Below are 23720 nucleotides of genomic sequence, written 5' to 3' on the forward strand. Positions count from 1 at the left end.
CTGGATGAAAAGGGGAGACGTTTTGGAATTGCCTCCAATGTTTTGTATTTGCAAAATTTTCAAAGACATAGTTTGAGTATATACATACATGCATATATAAAAAGTTGCAACGCTTTATTTTGAATCTTTATTTTGAATATATATATATATATATATATATATATATATATATATATATATATATATATATATATATATATATATATATATATATATATATATATATCTGTGATATTAGTGATATTTTATGTAAAAGGAATTATAATTCATATTTGTGACAGCTTAAATGCTGAATAAGTCTGCATGAGTTTTGTCCATTAATGTGCATTTTTGTGATGGTAATTAGCTCAAGAGACTTAAAACAACTATCAACCATAATCAGGAACAATTTGAATAATGTAGTTATGTTTTGGAATGTGCATTTATGCATTTATTAATTTTGGGCTATTAATACAAAAATACAGCAAGAGGTTTGAGTTCTGTTTACATACAAACGTTGGCTTTGACATTAGCCATTTACATACAGTACATGTATAAAAATAGATTAGAAAAACAAAGAGACAAAATAAAATACTGTATATATACAACTTAAAGTTCAAATTCAACGTTTTTTGGTCTTCGCCGCTTTAGAGTTAGAAATGTTACATTTATGGGTGTGACCATTGACTGAATTGTGCATTGCATTTATTTGGGTCATTTCCGGCTCTGCTCTTGAGTCACTTCCGGTTGAAGTAACGCCATTGTGCAAGAACGAAAGCAGGTAAGTGTGTTTTTCCCTGCGTTTACAAACTATTTCAATTAGTTTGAGTGACAAAATGTCGCTTTTTTGCTACAAAAACGGTTCGAGACTCGTTTAGAGGACAAACCGAATCCCGTACAATTTCCGTATAATTTTAACATTTATTTCCTCTCCGCTTCTTAATACCGCCCAGTTTACCTTATCTAACAACAGCTCTCACTAAAACATTGAAAATAATGTTTCGGTATACATTCTTTATGAAAAAAAAAGGTGATATAAACGGATTACGTGAGTTTTTCTGGGACGCGTTTCCGTCCACTGTTTAGTTAGAAAGTCACACCGCAGCAACTTAATGATCCATAGCTTAATAAAGTATCAAGTTACACTTTTGTCGATGTACAATTTGAAACTTTAAAGCTTGGTATTTTCTTCTTATCTGGTGCTGGTGATTAAATTGGAAATGCGTTGCGAAGATTAGTTATATACAGGGCGTGACATCATGTGTTTGCTAATTTATACTAGTTTTGATTAAAGTTTCGTTTTCAGATTAAACTGGTCTGTTAAGTTTAGTCAGTAAGAGTCCAAGTGTTGTTAAGTAAAGTAGCTTTCCCACAAATGCCAATGGGAATGAATGGATCCCCTTGTTGAGCTATTAATCTTACCACAACCACGTTTATAACGGTCGACTAAAGCTGGTGTTTTCAACCTTGGGGTTTGGTTCCCATTTGGGGTCCCGTGACACTGAGAGGGGGTCCCCAGATGCCTTCAAGAAACCAAGAATATTTTTTGAACAATTTGAGCTACTTTTTTTTTTCTTATGTTTACTCTTTTTTTCCAACTTCTCAAATTTCAATGTCTTTTCTGTTTGTATTTTTTGCCAACTTAACCACATTCACGATTTGTCATGCCCATTATTTGCCAGTTAATAATTTCTACTTTTTAAATTAAATCCCTCCATTTCTGCCATTATTGACATTTTGAACTAGGGTTGGGCATCGTTTGGATTTTAACGATTCTGATTCTGATTATCAATTTCATTCCTGTTCTAAACAATTCTTTGAGTTGTGCAGGTCACAGATTTCACAGAAGATTTTTTTCATTTGAAAAAGCCTTTACACAGGCCATTTTTTTTCATTTACTTAGTTGATACAGGACTGGCGCCCTGTCCAGGGTGTACCCCCGCCCAGCGTCCAATGAGTGCCAGAAATTGGCACCGGCAGACCCCCGCGACCCTGATAAACGGGAATTAGCGGGTTTGAAGATGGATGGATGGATAGTTGGTACAGTTTAATTTGGTTGCTGTACTGTAACTAGGGTATTCAATTACAAAGGTCCCCAACTGTAACTGTACAACTGAAACTTGCTGAAATAACGCTACAAACAAGTTGGCAGCAGTCTAAAAAAACAAAGAGCTGCAGCCCAGGAGGGTATTTCATCAAAGTGTTCTCAGTAGAGCCAGGCTTATGGTTTAAACCTGGTTCAGCTAAGCCGTCCCTGACCACACTGGCTTTTACCATTTCATCAAACTCTTCTCAGCTTCAATCAACATAGTTTGAAATGAAATCATTTCGTAAGTATTTATATTTTATAATATATGATATTTGGTCATTTTTTTTTTTTTTATAAACTTCCTACTGTTCGCCCTATCATAGGCTCTGTTAGCAACACTAACATTTTTTTATATTGTGCTATAGTCCTACCTAGGAATGTGCAATATTTTATTGTTTATGATTTGTCAAAAATATTCTCGCCGGTAAGAATGTCATCCCACAATATAAATGATAAATTCCCATGTCGGAAATTAGCGAGGGCCACGGGCCATTTGTCCCTCAATTTAGCCAAGAATGCCCATAAAATCCTTGTTCCACAGGCCAAAACTGCCCCTGTTTGTTGTCAACTTATTATTCTCTGGAGCCGAACACTGTTTACGGGAGCTCCGCAGCGAAGCCTCCGCTGCCGCTTTGTGCACCACGCCTCCTGCCATTACACACACACACACACAGCAGTGCTCGTCACCGCTACCTGAAGCTGCCGAGCTGCGATACATCATGGACCGCTACTTCTCCAACAGATCCACCCAAAGTTCCACAAACACGGGGACAGAGATGAACCCGTAGCAATGAATATGAACTGGAAACTCAACTAAAGCTAACTATGCTAAGCTAACCCACTGACACACTGGGCTAATAGCTAATGCTAACCGCTCCATATAAGGAACAGACCAAATAAAAAGAACATGTCTTACTGTCATAAAGCCACAGAGAGCCACTGACTTGTTTATGGTCAGATTTAACACTTGTATGGTAGGATAAAAGCTAAACATCTCACACGTTGTGTGAAATAAATGTTAGCATAATATTAATGTCACTATGCATCCGTCCAAACTTGTGAAACGCAATATTTTTTAATTCTATTTCACGTGTTCACAGACAAAGCTGATCACATTAGACTAATGTACTTATTGTTATTACACCTAAATATACTGAATGATTAAATCATCAGCTTGATCTAGTTTAAATAAAGGAAATCAGTTATTTATTAACCATAACTTTATGTAACTCATCTCATTATCAGATAAATGAAACAAGATTCAGCAACAGTAAAAACACTAATGGAGTTATTTGTCCTTTTCATGTGCTTTTTTTTTTTTTTTTTCAGAAAATAATTTCATTTTAAGTGAGGAAATAAATGAATTACAAACAATAACACTAATAGTAATCCACATGCACTAATATATTCTATAAAATATCAGCTCATGAACTCTGAGTCAGCAGCTATTGTAGCCTTTTTAAATGTCTAATGTTGATGTATTCACATTTATTTGTGTTTGTAAGGAACCTGTTTACACTTAAAGTTGGGAATTGTTTTATTTATTTATCGTGATGTTTATCGTTATCAAAACCAGAAATTATTAGGATAATTTTTTTTAGTCCATATCGCCCATCCCTAGTCCTATCTCTATTTACACTGTGGGGAAAAACAAAAACACAAGTTTCCTTACATTTCATGTTTATTGTTATTGACTGCTGTCTAATCATTGATGTACTTCAGCAAATCAAGACATTTTAATATGTATTTGATACTGTAAATATTACTCACATTTTTCAAAATATACATATCATTCTGAGAAAATCTTGTGAAACCGGATAACATATAAGTAGTAAATATATTTCACATGAATGTTAACAAACCTATATACAGTACAAAGATATAATTTGAGCAGGAAGATGCATTTAAGGGATAATTTTGTGCAAGTTTAACTCATAGTCTCCCTTTACCGGTAATCACTTGCATTATGTAGATGTGAATCCATAATACAAAGGCCAAAATGTAACATTTAGGGCTGCAACTAGCTTTTTGTACTAACTTTTAGTATTTTCTATGTACAGTTTAGTTTTCTTTCAAGCACACAATGAAAAAGCGTACAGTATGTACAACATAATACAATAATCCACAGAAAACAGAAAAATTCACCGCTGCTTGAAATGGAGTAGTTACTTATTTTGGAACAACAGTTTTACATAGGTTTGTCAGGGCACCACATAGAACAACAATATCATCTAACATTTGAACTTGTGACAGTGGTATTACAGTTTGCAAAATCTTAAAGTTCTTCCACCAACCAATGACATGGATCCCAACACGAGAAAGCTGTCGAGATGTGTGTACTTCATTTGCAGAGTTGTTTCTTTCCCTTTGTAAAGTGTGGAATACGAAGAGTTGCAGCACGAGCTGCAAATTCGTCTCTAATAAGAAACCCCCTATCTGCTAACACCTCGTTCCTGGGCTCCAACAGTTTTAAGAAGCCAGATTTCATAGTTATTTGTTTATCTGATACCCGCCCACCCCAACCAGGAGACAGAAAAGAAATTGCCCCTGCTGGAGTGATGCCAATCAAATATTTGATTGTGTCGTGTGTTTATAATTTGACCAGGTCTGGGCCCTGGCTGTCAAATTACTGAGTCTGGCTATAAACATTTCTGTACAATCTATGATACATCGGCATCTTTTAAAGTTATGCTTGAAGATTTTGGGCATGTGTTTAAGTATGGCTCCCTTGCTTGGCCACTTAATGAGTGGCTTGAGGATCATGGCCATGGCAGGTATCCAGCTCCTACAAATATTTGATATGGTGGTTTTGGAAACCTTGTATGTATGCCAAGTCTGTGTTACTTAGGCCTAACCTTAATTTCAAAAGGACAACCAATAAATGGTCCTCTTGACTAATTTTTTGGCTTATTCTCTCTACCCTGCCCAACATTTTTGTAAACAGCCAATGAAACATAACAGATGTAAGTCCTGTGAAAAAAACCGGTTTACCAATGTTGGACTTAACAGTTTCATAAGAAAATGTAGATTTTTCCGGTTCCTCTTTTAACTTCTGATTCTCAGCCTGCAGTTTGCCAAACTCCTGCTTCAGATTGACGTATTTATCCTGAAGTTGACGGTGCCTCAGGTTGAGATCATCATATTCATTAGTTGGGTCTGGGATATCTTCTTGTGCTTAAATATAAAAAAGGGAACAGTTAGCGTATGCACCAAAAATGCATTAAGTATAAAATGTAGTATTTGCTGTTGAACATAATACGCCTACTCTCCATAAATTAGGGACATTATACTACTTTGTGCTCATTGTAGTGTTATAATAATGTAACACATAATATACTTAATCTGGCATAATATGTACTAGCATATATACTGAAAATGTGCAGGAGCTGAAGTTGGACAAAATGAGTAGTAGTGAAAACAAAAGCCACTGACAGAATACATATTTTTCTAAATATGTTATGTTAATTTCAAATCATTTCCAGACCAGCAATTTTGTTTATAATTCATTAACTTCTCCTGGAATTTCAAAACCATTGGATCCCTTACATTCAGTTAGTTAAAAGAAAATTATATTATTACCATGGCAGTGTTCCATGTTCGATTCTCCTTGTTCTTCTGGAGTGTCACGAGGACCAGATTGAACTGGTGGCTCGTCTGCCCTGTCATCTCTCCTCCTTTTTCTTTGGTACCTAAAATTAAAATAAATGACAGTATAGAGACTACTTGTGGATAACCATTTTTTTTATTTTTTTTTATTAAGATTGCAGTATTTCAAAGCCAGCATTAAAGCATATTACATATTATGGCAATAGGAGGGTGTATAACACATTTGAAATAAATAGATAAAAACAGTAAAGTGGGGCCAGGGCTAGTTATCCATACCTTTCCATCTTTGCCTTGGGTCTTTGGCTTTGTTTGGTATACACAAAGATAGAAGGCACGAAATCAGGACTTTGCCAGTCCAGCGAAACTTCTCCTCCACACACACGTGTTTTATTTATTTAGCCACTATACTGTATGTCCACATTTTGACTGCATCAAATTGTGGAATCACGATTTCACACATTTTTTTATGAAAGCCACACTTATGTGATACAAAATGGGCACCGCAGACGCGTGCATTCTTGATGGTGTCCTCGGTCCAATCATCCCGATTGATAGCCCGAAGCCAAAGCTGCCTTCGGTGGCTCTGAAACGGCCGAGATCCCCTTGGTATGTGGTATGCTTCCTCGTGTGATGTAGACAATGTGTGAGGTCATACTTCCGTTTCCACAATGCGCGCGCATATTTTTTGATGACGTATGCTGGGTTTTTCAAGTTAGTTTGGACGTTCGCCTTGTGGGTTTGACTTTAGTATTCAATTCTTACTATTGTCGTTTCAAACACTGTATATGACATTCAGTGCCTTGTTTTATGTATATATTCTGTACCTTTTCGCAACAACAAAATAGTTCGACCGTTCGCTATTTAGACCCGGAAAATATTGACGGGCAATTGTTGTTGTGTTGAAAGCTGCACATTTATCCACAGCGTGTGTGAGAGAGAACCAACGGAGGAGATAAGAGTCCCAGGTAGAACACACACACGCGTCGATCAGGTGCTCTTCACTATCGACAGAGATGCAAAAAACTAGACTAAAAAAGATACAAAATGACTCCAGAATCACACTATTTAAGGCAACAAAAACAATAATTATACAAAAAACTAAACAATATTTATACAGGAAGTACACAAAACGATAACAGAAATGCACAACAATATACAAAAAGGCTCCAAAAACACAATGATTTCAAAAAACATATATTACAGAAAAATACACCAAACGATGACAAAAACATGAAAATGACTCAAAATACACTAACATGACAACAGAAATGCACAAAACTGACTGCAGAATCACACTACAATGGCAACAAAAAACAATAATTATACAAACAATGCACAAAAAGACAACTGAAAGATAAAAAAAAATACACCTGATGACTTAAAAAAACATACATTTCTGAAAAATGCAAAAATATGAAAATGGCTCAAAATACACAAAACTAAATATTTATACAAAAAATACACAAAACTAAATATTTATAAAAAAAATACACAAAACTAAATATTTATAAAAAAAATACACAAAACTAAATATTTACACAAAAAAAAACACAAAATGACTCCTGAATCACACTACAATGGCAACAAAAACAATAATTATACTAAAAAGGCACAAAAACACAACAGAAAGATACACATAATGACTCCAAAAAACATACAATACAGAAAAATACACCAAACAATAAAATATAAAAGTGTTTAAAAAAAAAAACAAAACAACAAACGCATTTATCATGCACATGTCCCATAGAATTAAACCAGGAAAATTGCACCCAGATTTTGTACCGGCAAATATACCCCTTACGCTCCCACATGAATACATTCTTCCGACGGGCACTGTACGAGTCAATAAAAAAAACTAATTTTAAAACAAGTTTTGCAGTGTAGTGGATGGCAATCGGAGTGAGTAGGCTTGTTTGAACAGGTGGGTTTTGAGACGTGATTTGAAGATGGTCAGAGTGTTAATGTTTTGGATGTCAGGTAGGAGGGAGTTCCAGAGGTGGGGGGCATCGTGGCTGAAGGCTCTGGACCCCATGGTGGTTATGTGGACAGGAGGGATGAGGAGGCTGAGGGATAAAGATGATCTGAGGGTTCGATTGGGCGTGTTTATGTGGAGGAGTTCAGTGAGGTACGGAGGGGTGAGGTTATGGAGGGCCTTGAAGGCGAGGAGGAGAGCCGGAAATGAATAACCTAACAAAAGTTAACCTTCTTGTGTTAGCTTTCTGTTAGCATCTCTTATGATAACAGGTCCTAAATCAGCTGTAAAATACACTAAAAACAAATATCTATCATCTAATGTAATTCCTATCTATTGGTTACCTTGTTTTTTGGTGAGGGTGTCTGAGCCTTCTTTGTATCAGTATACCCCTAGATTTATTAAATTTTTTTGAAATGGTAAAAAGTTTGACTTTGTAATTGTAATAATAATCTATTATAATTTAACGTTAATTATCTCAACTCAATTACAATTTACGATTACGACGGCAACAGATTTTTAAAATTGCAATTAGAATTACACCATGATTTCATTTAATTAACCTTTTGTTTGGTGTGATTGTTTTTTAAACTGAATTAAACCTGAGTGTCATATTTACATCCTGCTTTCCTTTTTCACCAGAACGCTTTAGTCATTCTCACCTGGCTGACATGAGTTACACACCTTTCCTCCTCCTGCTCTGCAGTCTTGGCACTGCCATCATTGTTCAAGGTGAGCCCAGTGCCGTTAAGTACGTGTGATTGGATACACCATAGGTCTTAAGGTCAAGTTGTCCTCACTTAGCATGTTTGCTCTTCTAAGTCCCTAATGTCTCCTTTTTCTTATTATCCCTCACCACAAAGTTAAAGTGGACAGCTTTTCTCAGAAACTGTTTAAGATAGGATAACCAAATTCAGTGTGTGGCTTCATTGTATCAATACCTTGACGGTGTTCGAAACTCACATGTCTGCCAGCAGGTGGCGCTATAACCAAGGTCAACGCGTTTTGCCTATAACTCCCACACCGTATGTTGCACATTCAAAAAATCTCATATCCACAGATTCCCTGAATAGCACTGAATCAGCTGAGCTAGGCCACTCCCCTTTCCACCTTGAATTTTGTGGTGCAAAATTGCGAAAACTGCAAAACCCATTTTTTTAACTCTACCTTGGGGTTTTGTCCAATCAGCATGAAACTTGGCACGTAGTGTTGGACCTGATCTGAAGTTGAGGAAAGAATTTTGTTTGATCAAAATATGCGCAAATTATTAACGAGTAAAATTTTCTAGCTAGCTTTAAAAACGGCATCTGTTACATACCTTGGTCAAAATAAATGCTAACCTCAAATCTGAGATCCTTGGTTGGCGTGTGACTGTGGGGGTATGAGCCAAATTTGAATTATTTAGGCCACTAGGGGGCACTGCAAAAATGGGTAATATATATCTCTTAAATATATATTTTACCAAATTTGGTAGGTATGACCATGGGTCGCTCCTGAGGCCATATCTCAGAGTTAATTGTGATTGGTAAAGTGGGCGTGGCTTATTACAACATGAAATACAAATGAACAAACATTTATTTCAGCTGAAGTATTATGTTGAGGGCTGTGAAATTTACAGGGTATATATAGCAGAGCACACAGACCACCCATACCAAAAAGTATGCCACTAGGTGGCGCTATAAGTGCAAGCACATTTTGGCTTGTAACATTCACATCTTCATAAACTTTATATCCACGTGTTCCCGAAATAGAGTTGCATCTTCTGACATAGGTCATGTCCACTCCCACAGCCTATTGCCCTTTGTAAGTCACTACACATCAAAAACCTACTTTTTCAAACTCCTTTGTGTTTTGTCCGATCAGCGTGAAACTTGCGCGTAGAGTCTTCAGTTGGACCTGATCTAAAGTTTATAAAATAATTTTGTGCGGTCAAAATAAGAGATTACTGATATGTGGAGACTTCAATATAAACTTTTTAAATCCTTTAAAAAATACACACATTGAAGACTTCACTAATTACATGTACACAAATGGATTAAAACCTCTCATAACAAAACCAACCAGAATTAATAAACACAGCTCAACACTGATAGACAACATCTTCACAAACATACAAAACACAAATTTAACGAGTGGTATATTCATAAATGACATCTCTGATCATTTACCAATATTTACGATACTTAACACTAAAAAGAAGAAGAACTTTGAAAATCATAACACACTGACATACAGAAGACTGGAAGGAGAAAAACAACTAGAAAACTTTAAACAACAGATAAAAAGACAGACGTGGGAGAGCGTTTTCAAGGAAGAAGACGTGAATGCAGCACATGACACATTTACAGACACAATAACAACAATATACGATAAATGCTGCCCTTTGAAACAAATAACAATCAAAAGTAAAACAAACAAAGTACCATGGATTAATAAGAAAATAGCCAACGTATGCAAAAAGAAAAACATATTATATAAAAAATATATAACAGAAAAAACATTGAAAGCAGAAGTACGTTATAAAAAATACAGAAACAAAGTCAATAATTTACTAAGAGAAAAAAAAAAGAATATTATGAAAAACAATTAAAAGAGAATAAAAACAAAAAATTGTGGGAAATTATAAACACCATAACCATGCGCAAAAGCAAAGAAAAAAATGTAGACCACTTTATAATAAACAATGTAAAAGAATACAATAAAAAATAATAGAACACCTCACATAAAAAAGAACAAAAAAAAAAAAATGTTAATGAAAAGATGAAATTATGAAGAAGATGAGAATGTTTGACTAGGGAAGAAACGAGGTTTGATGTAAATAAATAAATAAAAAATAAAATAATTATTAACGAATAAAGTTTTTTAGCTAGCTATAAAAACGCAAACTGTTGGCTTATCTCGGTCAAAATAAATGCTAACACTACCAAATCTGAGATCCTAGATAGTAATGTGATATTCTGATGTGATAATATTTTCTTATGTATACATCTAAGTTCTTAGATTTAGGAAAAGATTGTGAGTTATAATGACAACCAATCTGGTAGGTAATATTGATGACTGTTTTCTTGTTTTATTTTTATTTTGTGCAGCTCAGGATTGCTCCTACCCTGTAGGAGGAGAAAACATGGGGCTGTCGGATAAGGACATCAACTCAAAAACATTCCCAGACGGGTCTACGGTGACCTTTATATGCAACCTGGGCCACAGGCCACAGACGGAACACTCTGGACGGATTGTTTGTACTGCAGGCAGTTGGAGTCCCGTGCAGCTGATATGCGAGAGTAAATATAAATTCCGTTCAGTAAAATTATAATTCATTATAATTCATTTTGCAGTGTTTAATTAGTGACACAAATGTGATGATGCTATTCAGTTGCCTATGAATACGACTGTACTGAGACTCTCTGATACTCAGCGTTCTTATTTCAGAAAAGCCCTGTGGTATTGCGGGAAATGTGGAAAACGGCTATATTGATTATCCAACTGGGACGTCATTTGGCGATAAAGCTGTGATCACTTGCAATCCTGGGTTCGTATTAACCCGTTATCATAAGAGATGCAAACAGAAAGCTAACACAAGAGGAAGACTAACTTAATATTTGTGAAACTATTTCTTTCCTCAGTTACATTCTGGTGGGTAAGAAAACGCTGACCTGTGGAGACCAGGGCTGGTTGGACAGGTTGCCGGAGTGTGAAAGTTAGTAGGGTCACATGACCGCACTTTACTTTGAAGTCTTTGTGGGTTGTGTTTTTTTTGCATACCTAAAAATGTCTTTCACATGTCTGCAGTTGTGTTCTGTGATGAACCTCCAAATGTCCCTAACGCTCAATACGACCCGATCAAAGACTCGTACGAGTATGAAGAAGTGGTGCAATACTCCTGCAATGGTGATCTGGTCATGGATGGATCCAGTAGTTTAACGTGTGAAGACGATGGAACATTTAAACCCAATCCTCCCGTGTGTGTCAGTGAGTGCTCGTTTTTTTTCCAACTTTTTTTGTTTTCAAGGTTTTTGACTGCTATAACCAGGGTTGGGGTCAATTATAATTGTAATTGCATAATTGATAATTAATTACAAATATGGCATAATTGAAAAAATATTTTGCTGCCCGTTGTAATTGAATTGTGACTGAGTTCAGATAATTGACTAATTGCCATGATAATTCTATAAAAAATTGTCACGTACAATTGAATTAAACACAAAACTGGGAAACCATGTTACAGTTCTATGACTTGCATATTTGAATAATTATCAACTACGTATGTGTAAGAGTTCGTAAGTTAGAGTTTGGATATCATTTTATTTAAATTGGGATACCATTTTACATAGTAACAATATTGTGACTATTGCCAAATTCCAACTCTTCCCTAGTTGAGCTTTTACACAAGATGTTCTAATCAATGCCGTAAAATGTTTATGTTAAGATGCTAAAGAAGACAGCATGCACTCAAATACAAAAGCACATGCAATCATCACAACAGGCTTCTAAATAGCAAACATACACGGTGCACCAAAATACATACTATATCAGATCATTAGTAATGCTCTTTGGTCCCCTGTCGGCTGTTATTAATAGTTCTATCAGTAGATTAAAAATATTGTGCGATTAATCAGTTATGCTCTGTGATTAATAATCTAATCTCTATTTTAGTCTCACATAAAAATTGCTGAGAAACACCCTCAATTTGAGGTATTTTCACTTAAATTACATTATTGTGGCAGATCGAAACGTTTATGTATAACAAAGTGGCTTTATAAAGTCATTTATTGTTTGTTTTTAACAGACTTGAACCATTTTCATTCCTCTGTATGTGAGACTAGACCCACGGGCTGCTGACACCTTTAGTTTAGACCATCAGGGGAATATTAATGTGTACTTTAGTCAATCTACAAATAATAGAACATACAAATGAAATAAAACATCAGGTCCATCTGAAGTGCTATAAGTTAGCAAATCATAAACAGTAAGAACACTTTTATGATCAATACAATTATTGAACTCCAAACTTGTTGCTTTTTCTCTCCTTCAGATAATAAATAATTAAAACAGAACCATCAATCACAGTGCTGTAAATTAGCACATCAAAAATAACATTGTTCATCACAAAATAAAGTGTAATAACATGAAGTAATCAGGATGTGGGTAGTAGCCCCATATCCTCTACCACTGAGAGTGGGCGACTGTCCACTACAGTTATTTCTTTGTTCATTTGTCACTCATTGGCTTATTCATTTTGGCATTTTTGCTATATTGTTAGCATTGAGGTGGAGAAGCTCCGCTCGAAGGCTGGAGGAGGAAGACCTCCGATGATCCACAAACTCTTTCTTGCACAATTTGCACACAACTGGGTTTTAGTGTTCTTAAGTTCTGGTCAGGTTCTACCTTTGTAGCTGGTGCATCAGTATTATGGGTATACACCGGGAACGCGTGCAATGAGAACGGTTTCCGGCTGTTTGGGGTGCAAACAAAACAAGCAATTAACGCAATTATTTGTTTTAGCGAGTTAATTTTCCTTTCATTAATTAATCACAATTAACACGTTAAAGTGACTGCCCTATTTATTAAGTGCTATATATATGAAAAATTGTAATTGAACCTCAGTAATTGAGAGCATCATTGTAATTTACTTTCAGGGGGAGAATAAAAATTGTATTTTAATTGGAATTGTGAACGACGCTGAGTTCTAATTGAACATGAAAAATTGAAACCGCAATTAAAATTGAAAAATGTAATTGACATACACTTAAGGTTTTTTAATCTTTTTTATCTTTCCTCAAACAGGTGTTCAATGTGATGAACATAAGGTGGAGTTTGCTGAGTGGGTTGGAGGTGCTCGTTTTCCCTATAAATATAGGGATACTGTGGTCCTGAAGTGCCTCCCTGGATACGTCATGACGGGATCACCAACCATATCATGTGGCATTAACAGTGAATGGACCCCTAAACGTCCAGTCTGTACACGTAAGTCAAATGTGAAATTTTAGGCGGAAATTTTAATTATTTTCTGCTTTATTGTTAGATTTGTATAATTTGCATCATAATTTCAGCAAGTTCATTTTGACTTCTTTTTGAATAATATGTTAAGGTTTCATTCATTCGGGAAATTGACCTTGATCTCCTGACATGTTTCGACCGTCAACTGTCAGTCTTCCTTGTTGTTGTCAGCTGATCACTTTGATGTGTCCTTATGAGTTCTGGATCAAAGGAAGACTCAAAATCAGGAGGCGGAGCTTCAACATCAACAGGGATGAGGGAACATTTTCACTCTCCCGCACCTGGGACTCTCTTCTCCAGAGACCAGGGAGCGTGGCTTGAACTGTCCAGTTGGCCATTCCTAGAAATAACTCACAAGGACACAAGGACTGGCAGTTGGCCGTCAAAACATGTCAGGAGATTAATGTACATTTCCTAAAACCTGAACCATGAAACCTTCACATAACATTTGTATCAGATTAACTTAAAGCTGCTGCAGACCAAACATTTCTTTAGGGTCAATTATATTTTTCAACTACAACCACGTATGTTCGATTACAATAACAGTGACACACATTTTTTTCGTTTACAATTAAAATTACAATTATTATTTTACCCCTGAAATTCAATTACAATTATGACCTTGATTACCAAAGTTCAATTAATCACAATTACTGAGCCTGAGTTAGCATCTCTTATGATAGTGGTCAGTTTTGACCCACGTCTTAAATCAGCTGGAAAATACAAATATCATCTGTAATCCAATTTGTTTTTGTGCCTTTATTTTGTCAGTATACCCCTGCATGTAACATATTTTAATCATTGTTAACTACGTATATGTAAGCTATAGAACTGCAACAAGGTTCCCCTGTTTTGCATTTGATTAAATTGTACATTTTTGATAGAATTTCCGTGCCAATTATAAAGTCAGTTATCTAAACTCAGTTAACAATTAAATTATGATTACAACAGCAACAGATGTTTTTCAATTACAATTATAAATATGTCTTGCATGTAATTACCAATTACATAATTATAATTGACCCCAACCCTGGACGAGGCTAACAGTGGCCACAGTTAGAAGATTTTTTTAAATTCGGAATTAGTTATTATGAATGAAATCATTTGGAATTAAAGTGTTCTGCTTCTTGTTGACATGGAAATCGTAATTCCGAATTGAGGTTTACATGGAAAACAGGTTTATTCGGCTTTATTGAACTCCGCTTTTGGTTGTGGGGTTGTGAAGGCTTGGATAGGACGGGGTGAACGTGTGTCACGTCTAATGGTAATAACACACAACAAACCTTTTATTTTTGGCTACAACATACAAGACCGCATGAGAACTGTTTTCACTTTTATTTTGATTGTAGTTTTGAAGCAGCAGCTTGACAATAACGCACGGTTTCACTTTGCTCCGCGTACCAGAAGAGAGATAGAAACTAATCAACGGCAAATGAGTCCCAGTAAAACTCTGGAAAACTATAAAAAGAATAAATATTTGCTTCCTGGTAAAGATAGTGGCTCTAACAACTGGTGCAATGATAAACTTGGTGATATTACAGCCTGTGAATGCTGTACAGGGATTCATTTACTCCGTCTCCGGGTTTTAGTATCACCTGTCTGATGATGCTATCTCCGTTTGCTGATGTCCGTGTTTTTAATAAGTCCGTGTGATTGTCCGCATGTTTATGTTTCCATTCATCCCCTCCTTTCATTATATCCATGTCTTCTCAGGCTGTTATTAAATAAATAGTCCGAGTGGCAATCTTGGATTATTGTGAGCAGAATTAAGTGTTTACAAGACAGAGGTATTATTTAATTCTGAATTAAAATCGGAATAAACCAGCCACCTAATTCGGATTTAAGTTTAATTTGGAATAAAATTTTCATTAGGAATTGTGTTTACAAGGTCCGTTTAAAGAGGATTCAACTGTTTAACCCTGAAATGAAATCACAAGACTCACCTTTTACCTTTGTCTGTTGTTGTTGTGTATTTGTAGGAAGGGTTCCAACACAATCCACGACTAAAGCCACAACTACCACCACCACAGACACTCCCGTCACCAAAGGTCCAGGTACTGACATGAAACTACTCTTTACTGTTTACCGATTGATTAGTTGTGTTCGGACCATGCAAACGGCTTGTTTTTAAATTAAAACTGAACAGCCTTTCTGTTGTTTAATTTTCACTTCTCATTAGCTGTGTTTCCATAACCCTTGGAAATGCGCAAATTCTAAAAATCTCAATAAAAACTGGTAGTGGAAAAAAATGAATTTTGAAAAAAGACTCAAGTATCGCTAAAACGTTTTTTTGCTTTAATGAAGAGGGTTTTCCAGACATATTCATATTTAAATGTTTCAATGGGGGATGACAATTCATCAAAACGATCAGCAGGTGCCTCTGAAGAAGACTGGCAGTTGACAGTTGAAACATGTTCAGCATTACTTTGATCTCCTGACAATTAACCTTAATCGTATTGATATTGAGGTTTTCACTACTGCGATAACTTAGCCTGCTGAGGATTTTTTTTCTGTCTCCATCTTTTGAATGATATACATGTCCGCCAATCAGAATTGCCGAAAGCTTCGCTTTGTAGGTTTTCCAGTGAGTTTTCCAGCGTCTTTTCCAACGACTTTATCTCGGCAGATAGGTTTCGTAGACCCTCACGAATCATCTCCTTGACCTCGTCCAAACCCGAATTGGGTTCTGAAGGGCCTCCCTGCGGTTTTTTCACCATTTTCCTTCAGTCTTGGGCCCAATTTTCCAGGCTGTTCAGCTGTAGCCAAGGTCGTGTTATCGGAGCGAATGAAAACACGTCTGCTCTCTCCAAAGACCAGAGATTTATGATCTTTCTCCTGTTCTTTCTCATTCTTTTTTTCTTCAACAGGAAATGGAGGCAATCTTCCAGCAGTTTTAGGCGCTGTCTTTGGAGGTAAGCTTATCCGAATAAAGTATTCTTTTGATGTGTGGCTCAGGAATGTGGGGAGACAAAGAAATGCAAGAGTATTGATTCCCAACTTTCCCTAGTTTCACTAGTTTGTTTCTGCGGCTTGCTCTGTTTGTTTACACAGGATTTGTATAAGGTGCGTTCAAAACGTGACTGTAGCGATGTGTGTGCGTGTGCTGCTACGGTTTCAGTTTGGATCGTGAAGCGGAATTGAGATAGGAACTAATCACCAGTAAAAAGCCCAGTTAGACTCCAGAAAACAATCACCTGGAATAATTGTTTGCTCCCTGGTAAAGATGGTAGCTTTAACAACTGGTAAAATGATAAACTTGGTGATATTATAGCCTCTACATGCAGTACGGGAACGCATTTACTCTGCCTCCGGGTCCTAGTGCTAGCCGTCCAGTGAAGCCTGTTTCGTTTACCGAGGTCCGTGTGTGGAAGTCCGCATGTTTATGCTTCCGTCCATCCACTCTTCATTATATTCATGTCTTTTAAGGGTCTTATTAAATAGTGTCGGCTGTAGTCCGGCCCTCCGCCATCTTGGATTATGTTGTCACCAGCGTGTCGTCGCGCAAGCGCAGAACAACCAAAATTAACAATCGTTCTCAACAAGAACTGTTGATTGATTTGTCACATGGCTGCTCCAGGGTTTTGAGTTTTTTATTTTGTTTCTACCTGGGCTGCAGCTTTTTGTTTCTTAGACTGCTGTTAACTTGTTTGTAGTGTTTTTTCAGTGAGTTTCAGGTTTACAGTTGTGGACCTTTGTAGTTGAATACCCTAGTTACTGTACAGCAACCAATTTAAAGTGTATCAACTAAGTGAATTAATATGTAAAGGCTATTTCAAATGAAAAAATTATCCGGTGAAATCTGTGACCTGTTGACCTGCACAACTCAAAGAATCTGAATCGAGAATTGTTTTGAACAGGAATCAAAATTGAGAATCGGTATCAGAATCGTTAAAATCCAAACGATGCCCAACCCTAATCACCCCCCTCCTGAACATTAACAGTATTAGTTACTGAAACATTATTAATCATTTGTCATGTCATTTTTCTCGTGTGTGTGTGTGTTTGATCTCTCATGTTTTCCTGACATCGTCCTGTAACCCTTTTATTTTTTCATCCCTGTCATCCTTGAAGTAATTGGTGTAGCCTCCCTCACTGCCCTCGGATGCTATTGCTTTGGAGTCCCAGAATTACTCAAGAAAAAAAGAGGGTAAACCTTTTTAAATAAAACTATCCATATTAACCCCACTGTAGCTCCACCCGTTTTACTTACCTCTCAGACTCTCCAGTGACCTTCTGCGATTCCTTTGCTCTGTGTCTGTCTGTGCATGTGTATGTGCACGCGTGTGCTTAGTCAGGCCTCATGCACTGTGTGGGTCCTATTTTGACAGCCAGAAACTTCCTTTTTTTTATTCTTACGGCAAGATTTATTTCAGGAACTTTGTTTTTACAAATGTGGTGTAAAACCTTGGAAATGTAATTATTAAAAGATCTATGCCCAACAAAACGCATTATTTTGCACCATATTCATTTTATTATCTTTTCAAAATGGGATTACTTTATAGTTTTGTGATTTCAAGATGGATGAACACAGGCTCTAAAACTGTAAAGTAGTCCCATTTTTAAAAGAAATATGGTGCATAATAATGTTTTTTGTTAGGCATAGATCTTTTCAAAGGTTTTAGGACACATTTGTAGAAACAGTGGAGAATCTCTTTTAATTCCTCTAGGCTTGTTTGTTGAATATGGAGGTGATGAGATCCACAGTTTTGTGCACGCCACCACCATCTCCACCTCACTCTGAATGACACAACTTTCTATACTTTCTGACCAGTTCTCTCTCTTAGTTGTCAAAATAGGGCCCTTATCGTGATGAGTGTTTTCAGGTGCGGGGGGCATTTTTGTGTTGCTGCTTCTTGGTTAATTTTCAGTGTGTGCTTTCTCAGCTATAACACAGAGAAGACCTCAAAGTGCTCTGTCATAATAAAAGATTTATGATGGAAATAGAAACACTTTGACATCTTATACAAGACTACAATACAACTACAATAGAGCAGATGAATTACAGAAGTTATTTTGTAAGTTATATTTAAAAAAGAAAATAATCAAATTGAGAGCAAATATACTTTTTATGCATTTAAACTTGTTTTTACAAAATATTTAGGTGTCACGTCATTGACCCAAATACGTACTTTGTTTGACATTCATGAGGCACTTGTAACTAAAAAGGTATAAACAACATATGGCTGTAAATTCCTGCAGCCCTCTTATAGAGGGTGGGAATGTCCCTGGCAGATGGACAGGTTCTACCAGCCAATCAGGGCTTGGCGGATTGAAAAAAGTGCTTCTGAGGGCTGCACAAAATTAGTTACCTACCATAAATCGTAACCTTTTTCTTTTTAGATTTCAGTTAGTATCTCTTATCAGTCAGCTGTAAAATATACTACAAAATATTATATTTCATCCTATTTGTTTCTCATCTCTTGGTTACCTTGTTAGGCATCCTAATCAATAAAAATATTGGTATTAATGTCTTTGGTGTGGGCGCCTGAGCCTTTTTGGTCAGTATAGCCCTCAATTTCCATTTTTTAAAGGGGACATATCATGCTAAATCCACTTTTTTAGCCCTTAAATGTATTTTGTTGTATATTTAGTGCTTAGAAGTACAGAAAAAATCAAATTAGTCTCTTCAGGTGCTCCGTAGATATCTTTATATTCTGTTTTGCTCATATTTTTCAATGCGTTTAGATTTTTCTATTCTCTATTACGTTTTTTGAACTATTACATCACAGTATTTGCAGCGGAACTGCCAAATTAGTACATCAACTCCAGGTCCAACACTTCGAGCAATCCGCCATTTTTATTTCTCGCTTTTATTTTGTAGTCCAAGCTCAAGGATGCCAAAGTTACGAGAGGATAAGTCAAAATGTTTGGTTGTTGGATGTAGTAACCCACACGCTTCATTACACCGTCTCCCAGCATCAGAACCTTTTCAAAGTGTCTGGTTGAGTTTTATTTTTAACGGAAATGTACCCACATCTGTGGATAAGGTCATTTTTGTGTGCGCGCAGCACTTCAAGGATGACTGCTTCAGCAACCTCCACCAGTATAAAGAAGGATTTGCCGAAAGACTTGATTGAGGGTTCAATTCCTTCTATCTTTGGAGACGATGAACAGAGCACTTCGGTAAGCTGTAAATAACGCTAAAAAGTGTGATAAGACGTCCCTGTCATTGTTTTGTTAGCATTAGCAGTTGCACCGTCTTCATATGTTAGCGCTGTGTGCTCGTTTTAGATCCTTGATGATATGGCCTACGTGATTTAATTTAAGTCTAAAGTTTTCATTAGTCATTTCATTTTGCCGTTTTTGTCTTTGAAAAGACTGTATTAAAATGCATTTCGTGACGTTAGCTTGGCGCTAGCGTTAGCTCGGTGCTTGTGTTAGCTCACTTGTTAGGGTTCTGCAAGTTCATCATCTTCATTTTCATCTCGCTCCGCTGGGTCAGACTCTGGCTCAAACATGTAAGGCTGGATGGACAAGTCTTCTGTTGTTGACATTTTGTAAATAACCTCTGAATAAAAAGTTTATGCACCGCTACATAGCCGTATCTCTTCTATCAAACTACAAAAATGGCCGAGCAGGGTGGAGTTGAACCGAGTGTCACCTGAAGAGGGGGCGGGGTATGGAGTGTCTCATTTGCATTTAAAGAGACCGCACCAAAACGAGTTGCTCTCAGAAGCACATCAGAAAAGGGGTAGAAAAGGGGTGGAGCTATAATAATGAGGAATTCAGACCCAAGTATTGCAGTTCCGCTTTATGTAAACCACAACTGTATGATTTATATGTAAAAAGGAAGGATTTAAAACCATGATATGTCCCCTTTAAGAGAAGTCACAGTTAGTGGGAAAACTTGATATGAAACACTTAGCTACTTAGAACGTTTAATTAAATTGTATTGTTCATAGAATTTCCTAAACAATTATCTGAACTCAGTTATGATTACATGCAGCAGATGTTTTCAATTACAGTTACAATTATAATCAGGTCATAATTGTAATAATTTATCAATTATGCAATTACATTTATAATTAATAATAATGCATTGGATTTTATATAGAGCTCTTTCACTCCACACACGGTGGTGGTAAGCTACTATTGTAGCCACAGCTGCCCTGAGGCAGACTGACGGAAGCGAGGCTGCCATAGTGCGCCACCAACACTCACACATCACCCACATTACCTAGTATGAATGTGAAGTGACCCCAACCCTGTGATGGTCTCGTGTGTGAGTTGCATGCACTCTTCCAGGTGCTTCAAACTTCCTTCCAATGCTTTTTCTGCTTCCTGTTCGGCATTGTTGCACATTATTAACCCAGTAACACTGACCAGTTAATTACTGGGTTACTTACAGCACTCGGAGGGCCAGGGCTACCAAAGACAACGCAGATGTAGCCCTCTCGGTAAGAAGATTTCGGTGCTGTTGTTTATAACACTTGAGGTTTTTTGGCCTTTTTTGCAGGTCGTTAGGAGAGTTTCTAATTCTCCTAAACAGAGAACAATCTGTGGAGTGTTCGTTCTTTGGTTATTCTGTTTTAAAACCAAATCAAAATAACAAATAAATGGTGTACAGGTTTTAAGTGAGTAAAACAAAATAACCACATCATTTATTATTTTATTTGGGTTTTAAAACGGAATAACCAAAAAACCAACAGTACACTGATTGAAAACAAACTTTTTTTTGTCTTTTGTTCTGCTTTTCTCCTCTATAGGAACCGTTTTCCTGTTAGTCCAATATAACTGGATGTAAAAACTAATGAAGAGGAGAACAATGCTGCTGCTGGACCAGGAATGAATGAGCTTGCTCTGCTTCTGCATGGAAATGCTGAAAATTTAATAAAAATTTAAATGAGCGCTTATATCAGAAAGCTGACTTGAGATTAAAGCTGATTCACTGCAAACTACTGCGTAAAAGTCCAGCTCGTAGACACATAGTAAGGCTTCATTTTGTTGCACCACGGCAGAGATCTGGGCCTTGAAAACCAGTGAATTTGCTCCTTCATTCAGACTTTTGGACCAAATAAATGTGCACTTTAAATCAGTGCTTCCCAAACGGAGGTATGAGATCCCAGGGAAAAATTGCATCTATTAAAAAGTAAAAGACAAAAAGGTTGAGGAGCACTGCCATTAAGTTTTAATTTTGTTAAAAGTTTGGAGCGAACAATACTGAAAAGTTAACCTCAAACTTTTTCTAATTTTCTCTTTTTGCTAAAAGTATTGTAATTATGTCAATAGTAATACTACACGTTGCAGAAACATACATTACCCTGACGAATTGGAAACTTGAAAACTACAGATAATGGTGATGTAGATCCAGAAAGACATTTAACTTATTCTTAAATTAAAAAAAAAAAGCAGAAATTTCAACATTTCACTGTGGAACTCATATTGATTGTTTGTTTTTTCCTGTCTTCGAGTAAAATACTGTATTTTAATCACTAAGGTTTACCGTTTAAAACGGACTTTCTGAGACACGAATGTTTTTCATGCCTTGTTTTAGAAAAAATAAGCGCCAAGTGTGTGATTTGTTGTTTTTGTACAAATGTTTGATGCAGTTTGGTTTAACCACATTTTAGTTTTATATTCTTGCTGATTTTGTCCCACCACTGAGTGATTGTGATTACTAAGTAAAACCAGATTATTTGATGGCTTTTAAATTAAAAAGGAAAAATGCACATTTAATTTCTTCCATTTGGTACATTTTTATTGTAAACCACTCTTAAAAGTTTTTTGTTTTGTTTTTCTTGTTGTTGTTGTTGTTTTTGGTTAACAATGTACGTTTTTGAGAACATGGAATTGTGAAGAATCTGACAAAAGAAAGAATTTAGTGTCTTACTTGATTGAAATAAAGTTTCATTTTTTTGTCAAATGAGTGTTATTTATTAGAAAAAGACGTAAGGCGATATAAAGCATGAAAATAGGCGAAAGAATTTTAAAGGCCTCAAGAAGAACATAAGAAAAAATTTCAAACACCTCAAATCGCATTTAAGACCATGGTAAGGGATGAAATTTTGCGAAAAAATTTAAAAGGCATAAAAACGGGCGAAAGGATTGTAAAGGCCTCAAGAAAAACGTAAGAAAAATTTTCAATCAATTGCAAACAAATTTCAAAAGCCTCAAAATAAAGGCTTTTTTTTTTTTTTTTTTTTTAAGGAACGCCTCCAAATAGATGTAAGGTGTGGTAAAGGCTAAAATTTCGCGAAAGTTAAGAACATCCTGAGACCCAATAACTACTGCAAATATAATGTGCATACCTAAAATGGGCTAAGAAAGCAGTAAAGCACAAAAAAATGACAAAAAACTAAAATCAGCCAAAATAAAAAGTAAGGCATATTTTTTCAAAATTTCCAAAAAAAAAGAAAAATTGAGTTAGGACTATTATTAGACCCTTAAAACTACTGGAAATATAATGCACATACTGAAACAGGGCAAAGAAAGCAGTACGGCACAAAAATCACCCAAAATCGAAAATACGGCTATAATAAGGCATTAATTAAAAAAATTCAAAAACATTGAGTAAATACCATAAGTACACCCTAAATACAACTGCAAATATAATGCACATACTTAAATAGGGCAAAGAAAGCAGTAAAGCACAAAAAATGACAAAAAACAAAAATCAGCCAAAATCAAAAGTAAGGCTATAGCAAGGCATTTTTTTCAAAAATTTCCAAAAAAAAAAAAATTGAGTTAGGACCATCATTAGACCCTAAAAACTACTGCAAATATAATGCACATACTGAAACAGGGCTAAGAAAGCAGTAAGACACAAAAAATGACAAAAAACTAAAATCAGTCAATATAGAAAGCAAGGCATATTTTTTCAAAATATTCCAAAAAAAAAAAATTGAGTTAGGACCATCATTAGACCCCTAAAACTACTGCAAATATAATGCACATACTTAAACAGGGATAAGAAAGCAGAAAGGCACAAAAAACTAAAATCACCCGAAATCTAAACTTAGGCTATAGCAAGGCATTTTTTTTTCAAAAATTTCCAAAAAAAAAAAATTGAGTTAAGACCATCATTAGACCCTAAAAACTACTGCAAATATAATGCGCATACTTAAACAGGGCTCA

General features: G+C 36.0%; 1 protein-coding gene across 3 annotated transcripts; it reads left to right on the top strand.

The window, feature by feature from the left end:
- The first annotated feature begins 689 nt into the window (after positions 1-689).
- LOC114467562 (membrane cofactor protein-like) lies at positions 690-22509 on the top strand. 3 transcript variants are annotated; one of them, XM_028453961.1, is made up of 12 exons: positions 690-760; positions 8292-8381; positions 10739-10930; positions 11079-11178; positions 11273-11346; positions 11439-11618; positions 13434-13613; positions 15626-15700; positions 16514-16558; positions 17718-17793; positions 20995-21043; positions 21353-22509. In XM_028453961.1, the coding sequence occupies exons 2-12, from the start codon at positions 8321-8323 to the stop codon at positions 21368-21370; spliced, it is 1050 nt and encodes a 349-aa protein (XP_028309762.1). In that variant the 5' UTR covers positions 690-760; positions 8292-8320; the 3' UTR covers positions 21371-22509. The 3 variants fall into 3 exon arrangements, with proteins under 3 accessions (XP_028309762.1, XP_028309763.1, XP_028309764.1); XM_028453962.1 differs by lacking the exon at positions 20995-21043; XM_028453963.1 differs by lacking the exons at positions 17718-17793; positions 20995-21043.
- Positions 22510-23720: the final 1211 nt, after the last annotated feature.

Source organism: Gouania willdenowi, chromosome 7, assembly GCF_900634775.1.
Source record: "Gouania willdenowi chromosome 7, fGouWil2.1, whole genome shotgun sequence".
NCBI lineage: Eukaryota > Metazoa > Chordata > Actinopteri > Blenniiformes > Gobiesocidae > Gouania > Gouania willdenowi.

What these genes read in the sequence shown, in the direction of transcription:
- LOC114467562 (XM_028453961.1), top strand. Translation starts at nt 8,321, where the DNA reads ATGAGTTACACACCTTTCCTCCTCCTGCTCTGCAGTCTTGGCACTGCC. An exon ending in TAAACGTCCAGTCTGTACAC is followed by an intron (nt 13,614 to 15,625) that starts GTAAGTCAAATG and finishes GTGTATTTGTAG; the next exon opens with GAAGGGTTCCAACACAATCC. An exon ending in TTTAGGCGCTGTCTTTGGAG is followed by an intron (nt 16,559 to 17,717) that starts GTAAGCTTATCC and finishes TCATCCTTGAAG; the next exon opens with TAATTGGTGTAGCCTCCCTC.